Genomic DNA, 14,060 nt, shown 5'->3' with positions numbered 1-14,060 from the left:
TGGTGCCCATTTCTGGCCTGCAGACATACACACAGACAGAACACTGTATACATAATAAATAAATAAATAAATAAATATTTAAAAAAATAAAATTAAAAGCTAGAAGGAACCCAGATGACTGACTTGATGATACTAAAATCTAGACCATAAAAGAAATAATAAAAACCAGAGCAGAAATTATTGAAACAAACAAAACAATACAAAGAACCAATATATGATAAATAGATTATCAGATTGTTCAGATACCAAACAAACTCAGACTGTCATAAAGGGATAATTTAAAAATTTGTGCTCCATTAAATTGGAAAATATAAATGAAATGAATTAATTTCTAGGTTCATCCAAACCACCAGACTTAAACCAAGAAGAAATCAACAATCTAACAGAGCCACAATAAATGAAGAGAAAAGCCTTCTGATTAAAATCAGCTAGACCCAGATGGATTTACAGCAGAATCTTACCAGGCTTTCTAAGATCTACAGCTAATCCTGCTTACATTAATAAAAAAAAATAGATGCAGAAGGAATACTTTTAAAATCTATCTATGAAGCCAGTGTGCCTAACTGTAGTACCCAAACCAGGTAATACACGGAAAAAAAGGAAACCGTAGGCCGACCTGTCCAATTAACATAATTAAAAAAAAACTCAATAACAAACCAGTTAATGGCATACCTCAAAAGGATTTTCACCATCACCAAGTCGACTTTTTCCCAGAGATGCAAGGATGGTTCAGTAAATGTAATAAACCACATACATTGGCTTAGAGACAAAAACTACATGATCACGTCAAAAGATGCAGGAAAATCCCTTGTTAAAAGCCAGCATGTCTTCTTAATAAAAAAGCCTAGTTTGTAGGGCTTGAAAGAACATATTCTAACATAATTAAGGCTATAGATTATAAAACCAAAGCCAGTATCCCTCAATGATAAAAAACGTCAAGCAATCCCTTTGCATTTGCAAAAGAAAAACAGCAACTGAAATATGACACAAGAATGAGTAAGAGAGATATTTGAGGGTATCTAACCTAAACTCAACCAGCAGAGGTGATTTTTAAACAAGCAGAAAAGCACTCAGTGTGAGCAGGTTCACATTTGAGCCCCCGGTTCCCCAGACACTATGTTGATGGCTCAAGTAGCTTTCAGAGTTTAAATACATTTCATACATCAAATCCTGCCTGAATCTGATTTATAGAGCTTCATTTTTTATTGATATGATAAATAAATAAGTTTAATAAATAAATAATGTCAGTACCTTCAGGATGTACCTTCCTGACTCTACAGGGGCCTTTATATCACTAGCTACAGCTTGAACAGCAAGAAGAGGAAAAACAAAGTGTTGAAATACAAAATAAATCTGGCTTCCGTGTTTCTATCTATTTCCTTTTCCCCACCATGGATTTGCAAGAACTCTATCTGAAGCTATCAAATAAATATGCAATTGGCCAACTAGTAGTTAATGCTACACATAGGCATATTAGAGTGACAAAACACCCCCAACTGACTAGCTCTTGTGTAGTTTATAGTTCTGGACTTGAAGAGGCAAGTAAAAGTTTAAGTAAGAGAGCTGTCTTCACAGTTAAGAGCACTTACTGCTACTGCAGAAGACTCAAGTTCAGTTCCCAGCATCTGCATGGCAGCTCACAACTGTCTGCAACTCGACTTTCAGAGGCTCTGACTCCCTCTTCTAGGCTTTGCAGGCATCAAGCATTTGTGCAGTGCACACACATGCATGCAGCCAAAACAGCCATAAGAATAATTTTATCTTTAAAACATTTAATATACAGTTGGTGAGCTGGTAATTAGAATTATGGAGACACTAAAACAGAAAAGAAATTAAAATAATCTGGGATTCTGAAAGGTGGTAATGAAGCTCAGGTTATGCAGGAGGAGGTCTGTGTTCTAACCTAAGAAGTGTGCAGATGGAGATAAACGGAAGGGAAGGCAAGAGGAGGTACTTGAAGTAGCTCTGAGTATAAATAATACTTATTTCATACACACAGGAAACATTTAATTCGTGAAACTAAGACTCTCAAAGGGGGTGTAGCACAGTGGTAGGACACTTCCTGCCTAGTATGTATGAGGCCTGGGCTTGATAAGCAGCAATGAAGAAGAAATTTTTGCAAGACTAAATGGAGAAGACAGAATACTTCCTTTCCTTCCTGTTATTGGATGCTCCTTAGAGAAACAAAGGCTTCAGAAATGATTGAAGGAGAAAATGGACCCATTTTATAGTTTTGTTGTTGTTTAATGTCGATAGACAACTACAAGAAAGGTGAGCTCATTGGTGTTCGTAAGTGATGTGGAAGTGACAGACTAGTCAAGAACACCACCAGGGAAACAAGGGGAAAAGCGTGGCTTTGAATTGCTTTTGCTGGGAAGGTGTGCGAAGCCTTAAGGGAGAGGAATAATTGTGGATTCTACATGGAGACTGAGTATACAAAGGAAGCACAAGGGAATGTTTATGAGTGAGTACTGATGAGACATTCCTACAGAAACTACTATGCCCTTCCCTTTCTGTACCCAGACAAACACAAGTTCATAGGATTGTGACCTAAGTGCGGCCCTGCTGCCTTCCAGGTGCTCTGGACCGCTGTGCGATGGGGATAACGGCCGTGGAGATACTGAACGCTTGCGATGAGGCCGTTCCTGCTGCAGTAGACTCTCTTAGTCATCCCGCAGTCAACCTGAAACAAGCCATGACAAGACGGAGTCTTGCTGCCCTTAAAAATATGGCCCACCATAAGCTGCAAACCCTTGCAACTAACCTCTTGGCTTCTGAGGCCTCTGATAAGGTGAGCTTTGTATGTTGCTTCAGTGTGTGGGTTCCATGGGAGGTCATTTAGGTCATTTAGGTTTGGGTGTCTCTGAATTTTGAGAGGCCACACTGATGCAAAATAATCTTGTAGTTTTTTTAGTTGGATGTATCCAGCATAACTTTGGAATGTTTGCCATACTAAACATTTTAACAAAGTAAATTATTTTTTTTGCCATTCAAATATCTTAAAACTATATTTAATGAACTAAGTTTTATTTTTCTAACTGACATTTACCATCAAGACACTAGCTAAATCTCCATTCGGCAGAAGGTTGCACCAGCATTCCCAAGCCATTAATCTGGTCCCCATCCTTTGTTTTACAAAGCTCAGCTCTTTGTTCATTGTGTGGTTTTCGTTTCCATTTTTTCAATGGTTAAACTTGTGTATAAATGCTGAAGGGGTTGAAAGGCTCACCTGTAAACTGATAATTAGCCATTAATCAGCGAATTCTGGCAGTATATGAAATACTGCAGACTGTTCCATAAACACATCCTCCAGTAATTGGCACTGATATCACCCTTTGATCAAGCTTTTTTTTTGTTTCCCCAGACATTAATGTTTTATTGGCTTTGTTGTATTTTATATTTCATTAGTTAGACTTGGGGAATCCTTCTGTAGCTTTGCTCCATGCTTTCAGGTTCAGGCTCTAAAGTTTGAGGAGAAATCACAGCTTAGATGGGTTTGTTGTGCTTTTCGTTCATTTCAAAGAATCATATATTTTACCTACGAAGTCATTGTTTCATACGATTTGACATGATCTTAATTCTGTGCGTATGTGTAAACAAGGTACTAAAGAAAGCATGTGTCTGTGTTTTGTTTTTGTTTTCCTTGTTGATAAATTTAAGAATTAAAGACACATTCTTTTTCTTGATGATAACTTCTAGAAATACAAAAACAGGAAAATAATTATATAGCAGGAGAATTGTAGAAAACTATGCAGTATATAGTCCTAGTTACGAATGGCTTTCGTGAGTGGTCTGGTTCATTATGCGCCTTTACAGTCTTGCTCGCCCCTCTTTGACTAGGATATTTTATAGTGCAGTTGGTGGTAAAAGCAGCAGACAGCTGCTGTAGATTCCTGCCTACACAGGAATCGGTTATAGAAGAGGGAAAAGGCCGAGGAAGCTGAGGCTGCAGGATAATCACTTCATGAAAAATGTATGTTGGCTGTACCATTAAGGGTTTCTCTCAACTGTTTGTGCGTGCTGTCACAGTCTCTGTGAATTCCTATGTGCATCCACTGTGATGTGTCTAGAAGATGCTGTTTCCTTGGAGTCATCTACTACCTCTGGCTCCTAGAAGCTTTTCCTTTTTTTAATTCCAGATAGATCCCTAAGCCTTGAGGGAAGGGATTTGATAAAATTTTCCTTTTAGGACTGAGATCTCCAAGGTTTCTTACTGTTTTCACATTGTGCATTTGTAGGTCTCTGTGTTAGTTGTGATATAATATAATGAAGAAGCTTCTGATGTTGGCTTAGCAGTGAACTGATTTATGGGTATAGATAGCAGAATGTCATTAGGAGTCATTTTATCGCTATATATTTTTTTTTAGCAGAATAATAGTAGTAGGTTTTCCCCTAGGGCCCATGACCTCTCTGTTGTGTGATATCTTTGGCTTTTTGGGGGGCCTACCACCTAGCTCCCAAATAAATCATACATGGAAGCTTATTCTTAGATATGAATGCTTGGCTGTAACTTGGCTTGTTTCTTGCCAGCTTTTCTTACGTTAATCCAACTACCTTTTGCCTCTGGGCTTTTATCTTTCTCTTTTTCTGTATACCTTACTTTACTTCTTTCTCCGTGGCTTGCTGTGTAGCTTAGTGGCTGGCCACTAGTGTCTTCCTCTCATTGTTCTCTTGTTCCTTGTTCTCTCTCCTCCCAGATTTCCTATTTATACTCTCTGTCTGCTAGCTCCACCTAGCCTTGTTATTGGCCGTTCATTTCTTTATTAGTACCATCAGGTGTTTTAGACAAGCACAGTAACACAGCTTTAAAGAGTTAAACAGATGCAGCGTAAAGAAAAGTCACACAAGAATCACTCCCAGCACTCGGGAGGCAGAGGTAGGCGGATCTCTGTGAGATCGAGACCAGCCTGGTTTTTTAATCATCCAATATTAATTTAATTATAGATTGCCAAGGAACACTCAGTAGAGTCAATCTATGACCTCATAAGTGATTCTTTATCTTTAATTTTACTTTGAGGAGTTGAATATAAGTTTTTTTAGCTAATTATTGATATTTTTGCAATTTGAAGAATTAAGTTCTTTTAGGATTTATGAAAAATTCTATTCTTTATTAGAATATGTAATGTATTTTGAAACTTTTTGACTTTTATATTTTTGCTGCAAAATAATGGACTCAGTCAAGTTCAGTAACCATTTATTGATTAGTTAGGCACTGGAGAGCCAAATAAATAAGACATGATTTCCTCTTAGGAAATGTGAACAGATAAATTGCAAAGCTCTGTAGCCAATGGCATGGTGAGAAATGCAGGAAATTTTGCAGAAGTCTGTCCTAGCCTGCGGTGATCAGGATTGGCTGTTTGGAGGAGGGATGTGTGGAATATATTTAGAGAGAAAAGGGCAGCAATATGCTCAGCATAGAGGGCCGTGGAGAGACCCTGCACCGTCAACGTTGTTGGAGATCCAACTGGAGACCAATAATAGTGGGAAATAAAGGTGGATCATCTTGGACCAAGGGAGGATGCTCAATCTTTTACCTTTTATTTTAGCGTCTTTCAAAATTAAAAAAAAAACTTTAAATTTTGTTACTCATATGGATTTTTACATGAAAGCCAGTCAATAAATTTGATAAGAAGGAGTACAGTGGAGAATTTAAACTCAATAGTTGAATTGAGTTGTGTTCAGTGGGAGCTGATGATTGATTGGGTTGAGTAATAAGGAAGGTTTATTCAAAGGTCCCCTGATTGATTGAGTAGAAAGTGTCTCTATCAATGTGATATTGAATGTACGAGTAGGTTTTACAGGGACGGTAAAGTGCTGTTTGCTTGATTTATGGTGAACCTGAGGTGCCCGTGTGTTGCATATGTTAGGATATTTGTTGGGAGTCATAGGGCAATAGGATCCACACATTGATGACTCCTTCATCTATATGTCTTGTTCTTAGTTCCTTGGAAGAAAGGGAGATCATTCATATACAGACTCTTAGAAAGAACAGCTCTAAAGGAAGCAGGATGGGGAAGAATTAGGGTAGGAGAAATGGAACACCTATGAGGGAAACCAGGAGAATGTGCTAGTCAACAAAGTAGGACTCAAGAGGAGCAAGGCAGAAGAGATCACTATGTTAAGTGCAATCAATGTTAAACCTTCAAAGGACCTAATGTGCTTGCTAGCCAAGACAGAGTATCCTTTCTTCAGACCATCTTCCCAGGAGAAAGTAGACTGTAAAGATTAAAGAGAGACTAGGAAAAGTGGAAACAGGTAGCAAGCGAATTGTATGAGAGGAGATGGAAGGAGCAAGAGAGCCATTAGATGGAGGTGTAGTTTTGGAGACGGTAGGGAATGTCCTTGGCTGAAGGTGAAGAGCTACCAAAGAGGGGGAGCTTCAAGGTGGGAAAGGGAGAATTGACCATTGATAAATGAGGAAATTCAATTTAGGGGCAGAGCATCGGCTATGTGGAAGAAGGAAAAGAAGGAAACCTTATTTTCTGAAATTGAAAAGATTGAGGAGAGGCTGATGTTTGAATGGGTGTGTTCTGGGGTTAGTGCATGGGAATTAGGGCAAAACATTCTAAAGCTTCTGTTTTTTAAGGGAAGTCCATGAGGGGAAGCGAGGACACTGAAGTAGGGAACTGAGAGTGACAGAGGTTCAGGGCAGGGAGTGGAAGCTAAAAACAAGGAAACCGGACTGAATGTGCAGTTATCATGGGCTAGAGTGAAGGCACATGGGGAATAGAGCGTACATTTCCTTAACTGTTGCCAAGTGCAGTCCTGTCACTCAGAGATTAAAGAAGAATGATTGGTGTGGTTTAGCATAGCATCGCAGTTGGATGAGGGAGGTTGAGACTGGTGTCTTTGAAGGAGTGGTGGAACCCAGTGACATAACACCCCTATGATGGCGGTCACGAGACTGCTTCATGTTAAATCACTTGGGATCTCAAATCTCTAAAGGCCGCCCAGTTCCTGCCACAGACTTCCTGATTCAGCTTGTATGCAGGCGCAGCAGTGCACTGAGAGTTTTCGGAGGTCCTGGCCATCCTGCTGTGCAGCGGTTGTGAAGCGCTGCTCTGAGCGTGAAGAGCAGATGTGGTGGACATTTCAATTCTAGGAAATTAGGGCACGAATGTTCAGGGTTTCTCAGGGAGGTGCGGCTGCCTGGTGAGCATGGCCTGTAGTCTCCAGCCGAACCAGTGGGGCAGGCAAGATGACTGGAGTTGAGACAGCCAGGGACTTGTGAGACTCTCTGTGGCTCTCAATTTTAGGTGATGCAAAAGAGCTTTCTAAGACCTTGCTGTTTCTCTCTGGGTGAAGGGTTCACATTAAGAAACAATGCCATCCAAGAGGCTTTGTGCAGAAACAAGATTGGAGAATATGGCTCAGGAATCGGACTTTCCTATGCTTTTTCTAGTGTTCTGTGAAACAATAGCTTCAGATTCCTGTGAACAAACTAGATATTGCATTTGAAGAGCAAGACAGACATAAGTCCATCATTTTTGTTGTAGCGAAACACTAAACATCCCACCTACAGATTCAGTGTATGCTCATATATAATAAAACCTTTGTGCCATTGCTTGGCACGTCACATGAACAACTTGTAATTGAAATATCAAGTCTCTTGAACCTGTGGCTAAATGCTAACATGACTGTAAAGAAATACAAAGCTGATACTGTTTGCAAAATAAGCAATTGTAACCTTAGTCATTTGCTTTGCTACTACATGATTTTGTGATTATATCCTATGGTCCTTCCTATTTGAAATTGTTCTTTGACCTTTAAGAGAGTCCCTGAACCACCAATAGCCACAGGTAATAAGTTGAAGATCACTTATCTACATGTATGGTGAATTTTCCTGGAATGACCAGGAAGGGTTTGTGACAATGACTTTTTGAAATTTTAATCTTTTTTTCCAATGTGGAACTCATAGTGGCATATATGGGTTATGTTGCACACCCTAAAATGAACTGTGGATGGAAATATATTATTTGGTCATCACAGGGAGTCAGGATTTCGCAGATCTTTGCCTATTTCTCACATTATTCCTGCACACATGCATGCACACTCTTACTCAACAGCATTCAGGCTTGCTGCAGACAGAGCATCTTGTCTCAGGTGAGTGGCTGGTAGGAGGACGAGCTGGGAAGGGAAAGACAAGGGCAAGAGGAAAGGCTTTTGTCAGCATCAATCAGGGTTTAGTATTTACGGTCCAAAAATTCTTGGTTTCTGGTCTCATTTTGTGTGTATTTCTGTAAATGTAGCCCTTGATGTTTCCTGGGATTGAACCACCTTGTATTAACTCCTCCTCAGCTGAGCCTGAGTCCAGGACTGTCAGCCAGCAGCGCCAAGTCAGGCCGTCAGGGTGCACTGATCTTCCTTCCTCTCTGATCTCTGCTTCTTGTGTTTCTGTCCTAGCCCTAATTCCTTTGTCTGACATGTGAACAAGTGGGCACGATTGTTTCCGTTTCTCTTTTTCTACATCGGTTGTTAATCTCAGTACCAGTGAGTGAGTGACTGAAAATTGCCCTTGCTCTGCCCTGCTGCGTAGTGGCCTAGACTCTGCCCACTGGGTGCTGCGAGTCCTTTGCTGTGCCAGTTTCTGCATTTGCTACGGTATCATGTCTAACTAGAGTACAGAATGTTTGTAGGGAGCTGTAGCCACATACTCATTCTAAGTTTAAACAACAAAACAAAGCTGGCACCTCAAACACAGTTGGAAAGCTGTGCCTTCCAGTATTTCCAAAATTCACTGCTAGAATTGACTGCACAGAAGCATGTGGAGAGAGGACTCTGATCTGCACAGCTCTCCCTTGACTCAGTGTGAGTAGCCTAGTATTTGAGGGTTCCTTTCCTGACTATACCTCTTCCCTCTCTCGAGTCTCTGCAGAACTAGTATGATTCAGGACACGTGGGAAATTACATGTGGGTGCAGAAAGAGCGATTTCCCCCTACATTTTCACCTTGGATTTACGGTTCTCCACAGTGACTGGTGAACCTTTTAGCTTAGTTTTGTCTTTAGCTTCAAAATGGGCATAATTGGGTTATAATGAAGTTAAATGTTACAATGTGCTTTAAATAGTAACACAATATGTTTTTACTGCACATTGGTTTAATACTTGATTGTTGATTGATTTCTGCATTTGTTCAGCATATGTTGAGTACATGCTATGAGCTAGGTCCTGAGCTAGAACCAGCTGGAGAGTGCTTTAACCATACCCACATGGAGCAGGTGCTGCCACTGAGCAGCTCCTATTCTGGCCTGGGAACCAGTGTGCAGTTCATAATGTAAGTCTCGGACTACGTAAGGTCTGTACCACTGGGAGAGAGTCCCAGGGAGATAGCATAGCAAATGGAATGTCAGTGTGACTAGGAACAGTGGGTGTGGGCCACCATGGCGGTTATGAGAGAAAATAGCAACTAATAGGTTGAAATTGAAAGAATAAAATTTCTGCCCTGGCAATGCTGAAGCATGCGTGGGCAGAACATACATGGCGGTTCTGTTGAACTTGTCCGTATCGGGTTTCAAGGTCTAAGTTGATGAGGACGGCTGACCAGGTTGCTTCCTCTGGAGAACACCAGATCTCATTACAGATGTGGTTGTCGGGAATGGAACTCAGGGCCTTTGGAGGAGCAGGCAGTGCTGTTAACTGCTGAGTCATCTCTCCAGCCCAACTAATAGGTTAGAATCTGCTAAATTGTGTTTCTAAAATGAGGAATCACGTACCACGCTGGTCCAGGGTTTTGTGTTCCCCTTCATCTTAGTATAGCTTAGTTCTTACCAAGTCACCCCCAGAATCTCACCGTGGACCCTTCATTTAAAAACAAACCAAGAATTTTGACAGAAAGGTGTGTTTCCAGCAGGGGATGTTCGGAGTTTGCAGGCCGCCTCGCCTCACTGCCGTTCTCCCTACCACAGCCTCCCCCTCCGCAGCACCCCTGCAGTTAGTTTTACTCTTTTGTTGTGTCTCTTAGACACACTCTCTTGATATAAAATCAGAGGCGTGTTATCTTCCTTCTCCCGGAGAGGGACTACTGCTTGTATCATCTCCTAGCCATTCTCAGCCCCTGAAGTGGTTAGTCATTTCATTATTTGGAAGACAGTTTGGATGTAGGGAAGTCAGCTGCCCATATAACAGTCTGTGTTATTATGGAGAGCTTCTGGTCCTGCTGTTTGGGTTTCTTGGCTCTTTGGCTGGACTTGGAAGTTGATTTCCCATGCTGTTATTGTAAAGACTCTTTTTCAGTTTCTAATATTTAATAATCATGTAATAATAGCCTATGATCTCGAGAAGAAATACATTCAAAATATATTTTCTGTGTAAGGCATAATGGATGTTTGCATTTAATATTTATAATTACATATTATTTATGTCTTGTTAAATAAGTTGCAGTAAAATATAAGTGCTTTACTTCTTCATATGTTTAATATTTTTTTTTTACTTTGTGCTTACGTATGTGCTTGTTAATGGAAGCACATGGAAACAGAAAATGACAGGAACTGTATTACTATATTATCATCCACACCTGATAGAGGGTTCTCATCCCATCCTAAAGCAGATTTTTTTAAGATAAGTATAGTTTTGTCTATTTCCAGAAGAGATTGGCCTGTGGTATGGCCATGGCCCTATTGTTTAATTCCAATGTGACTGAATTCTCTGAGGAACTCTTGTTAACCTAAACTAACATGAAGAAACAGTAGTACAACAGCAGAGGGCGCCAAATAGCCATTTTGGGCAGACAAATTTTTCTGCTAGTTTTGTGCCTCCTCCAATCCCTTCCCTCTTTCTCCTCCTTCCTTCCTTTTTTTCTCAATACCTAAAATGGTCAATATTGAAGCCAGGGTGTGACTAACTTCTAGTAGGTGAGGAGGATTTCCCTCAGCTGCTTTATTTTAAAAGTACAATAATATATCTGTTTTTATTCAGTGTGCCTTTTACATTTATTATTATGGATAAGAACTTTAGAAATCCCTTTTAATCACTTTCATCAATAAAATCTCATGTGCAAAACAAAAGGGAAAATGGATGTTTGTTTCTTTTTACTGCCAAAAAGATTTTTGATATTAAATCAGTTTTATACTATACATAGGAAGCATAAGTTATTTAAACCATACATTATAAATAAGATACCTATGAAAGTATGCATTTTATAAAATAGTAAATTAATATTTGTTAGGTAAATTTTTTGTAATCTATTTTAGAATTTAGTATTGATATTTAAAGAGGGGTCTATGCGTATCAGCTAGACCCTCATTTTCTAACCCATCCTTAGGGTCTTTAGTCATTGATTTCAAAGCTAATTCTAATTTGAAAAATACATGACCAACATCTAGGGGAACAGACCAGTTGGTAAAGTGACTGCTATCCAAGCATTTGGACCTGCCTGTGTCTGGGTCTAGCGCCCATGCACTGCCTGGTATGGCAGTGCATATAACCTCAGTGCTGGAGAGGTGGCACAGGATGAGCTGAATTGGTGAGCGCTAAGTACAGGAAACCAAACAGCTCACATCAGCCTCGGGTCTACACATGCATGTGCATGCACCCATGCAGACACACATACCCAACAACCAATACCATTTGCACGTGTGCACGCACACACACACACACACACACACGCACACACACACACACACACACGTGCAAATCAGCATTTCCACCTTGCATTTTATTATGAAGATCAACTAACATAATACTTGATAGTACAAATCAACTCTATTTTTAGGTAAAACCCATATCAAATGGTTTTATAGATTGGATTCAGAAAGAATAATAAATCACAAGACTATTTAAAGATAGCATTGAAAACTGGGTTATTGAACAATGATTTCAAAATAAGTGAGCTTTCAAGTCAGGATCAATGAAGTGAGTGGTGAGAGAGTAAAAATTCTTATAGTCAGTGGGTAAAATGCAATGCTCTTAAAATCCTAAACCCTTAAAGACCCTTAAAGCATCTTGGTATTCAGAGACCAGGTTAGCAGATGTTCCAGCAGACCCAATTTCATCTAGAATATATTCATTTATATAAAATGCTGAAGCCTCTTACGTGTGCATGGCAATATTATTTCTCTGAGCATTCTGGATTATTAGGTTTTGTTTGTGGGGTCCACCACATCTGACGTGTTTGTATGTGGGGATTCATGCATGCGTGGAGGAGCCCTGAAGCCATATGACAGTTCTGCTGTTTTCTTTGGGTTTTGCTTGCGATGCCACTTTATCTAATGCTCTTGCCACAGCTCCACATTCAGTATGTGCCAGCAGCCCAGTATTTTTTTGTCACTCTGTGTTTTCTTTTGTGTTATATTTTAAGTCACTTTTCCTTTTCATAAGATTTTAAATGGTGCTGGGCATGGTGGCAGATGTGGTTAAAATCCCAGTATTGTGGATGTAGAGGCAGGTGGGTCTCAGTAAATCCCAGGACAGCCAGGGCTACAGAGAGAGAACCTGTCTCAAAACAAAAGAAATCTCATATGGCTAAATATGTACTTTCTAAAATGAAAAGTGCAATAAATCAGGTACTTAGACTAAGCATAAAGCAAATCTGTGTACTGGCCTGTTATTTGAGTGTAGATATGCCTATAACTGCATTTCCTAGCAAGGTGGAGACCCAGTGATTTTCCTTTTTAGCCATTGTTGGGTAGATTTTCAACTATTTCTTTAAGGATGAATATTTTGTTTTCTCCAGGCATGTTAACACAGTAGGTCACTCCACAAATGTTTGTTGAGCTGAATTTAATCCTGTTTTTGATAACTTTAAGGTGAATTAATTGTGCACCCACATTCCAAGGGTTCTAATAAACGTGAGAGTGGCCGTCCAGGACTTCGTCACCAATCACCTTTGAAATTGTGACTCTCTGAGGACCCGAATCAAACAGTCTTGTCCGAGGCCTGTATATTCTATCATTAAGCCAGGAAAGCATAGGAATTTGCGAGATATTTTTGTTCCTTTCCTACAGCTCACCTTAGCATCGCATTCTAGAAAACCAGACCTGAGAGTGATTAACTCTGTCATTTCTTTACCTTGAGCAAAAATAACTTCCTCACAACTTTGGTGGGCAGCCACCTTTTGTTATGACAGATTGTCTAAGTAAGGAGAATTGGTCGTCAGACCTTGTGTTGTGAGAAACTGCTCATCCACTGAAATCATGATGAGTCGTTTTCTCCGTTTTCTCTCCTTCTCCCTTCAACCTTACTGTGTTTTCCTCAGTTATAGTTTGCATTGGTGATGCTGTTTTCTTTATCTTTTGCACTCTCTTTGTATAGATTGCTATTAGGTACTTTTTTTTTTTTAATCACGGCACATTTGGTAGCTGAGAGGTTGTAATAAAAAGAATCTTACATAGTCACACACAGTCATGGTACTAATTAGATAACCTTTCTGTTGCGAGCATGTGGCTGAGTGCTGGAACACCTTCAGAAGGAGATAGAGACGCCCACAGAGCCAGGGTGCTGATGGGCACATGTGTGACTGACATTAGATGAGACGGTTTGAAGTCTGTCTACCTTCTGTTTTCCCTTTTGCCTTTTTTTTTCAAGCCTTTCTCATGGGTTCAGTAATTTCTTAGCAAAACTTGTTTGATTTTATGTTGTTTGGCTGATAATAGCCTCTTCTTTCTAAAAGAAAGAAGCAGATACTTTTTTTTAAAAAAAAGTTTTTTATTTATTATGTATACAGTATTCTGCCCGCAGGCCAGAAGAGGGCACTAGATCCTATCACATATGGTTGGGAGCTACTATATGATTGCTGGGAATTGAGCTCAGGACTCTGGAAGAACAGCCAGTGCTCTTAACCACTGAGCCATCTCTCCAGCCCCCTGCTGCGGATACTTTGTGGAGAAAACATCCTCAGGAGCATGTGGAGACCTTTCCCCTTTCCCCGATGTTACCCATTCCTTCATACCTGTCGTCAGAGCTGCATTCCCAGAATTGTTATTTTTGTCACATCGCCAGTGCTAATAACTAGAATAGTTCCTGAGCTACAGCAACAGCTTAGAATATAGTGCTGCTGCAATCATTAATTATAATTTTCACATCAGTACTATATCAGGCATAATAGACGTATAAGGTCATACATGA

At 40.0% G+C, this 14,060-nt stretch overlaps 1 protein-coding gene across 2 annotated transcripts in view; it reads left to right on the top strand.

Moving 5' to 3' along the window:
* LOC121438786 (WD repeat-containing protein 7) overlaps window positions 1-14,060 on the top strand; it is a 280,932-nt gene that overhangs the window by 57,686 nt on the left and 209,186 nt on the right. For both annotated transcript variants that reach the window (XM_041639215.1, XM_041639214.1), the window contains exon 14: window positions 2,577-2,791. In XM_041639215.1, the coding sequence (XP_041495149.1) occupies window positions 2,577-2,791 (215 nt within the window). The remainder of the gene's footprint in view (window positions 1-2,576; window positions 2,792-14,060) is intronic.

Source organism: Microtus oregoni, unplaced genomic scaffold (genome assembly GCF_018167655.1).
Source record: "Microtus oregoni isolate MIOR12 unplaced genomic scaffold, Mior012 000057F_ref0000458, whole genome shotgun sequence".
NCBI classification, from domain to species: Eukaryota; Metazoa; Chordata; class Mammalia; order Rodentia; family Cricetidae; genus Microtus; species Microtus oregoni.
This window is presented reverse-complemented; position numbering and strand designations above follow the sequence as displayed.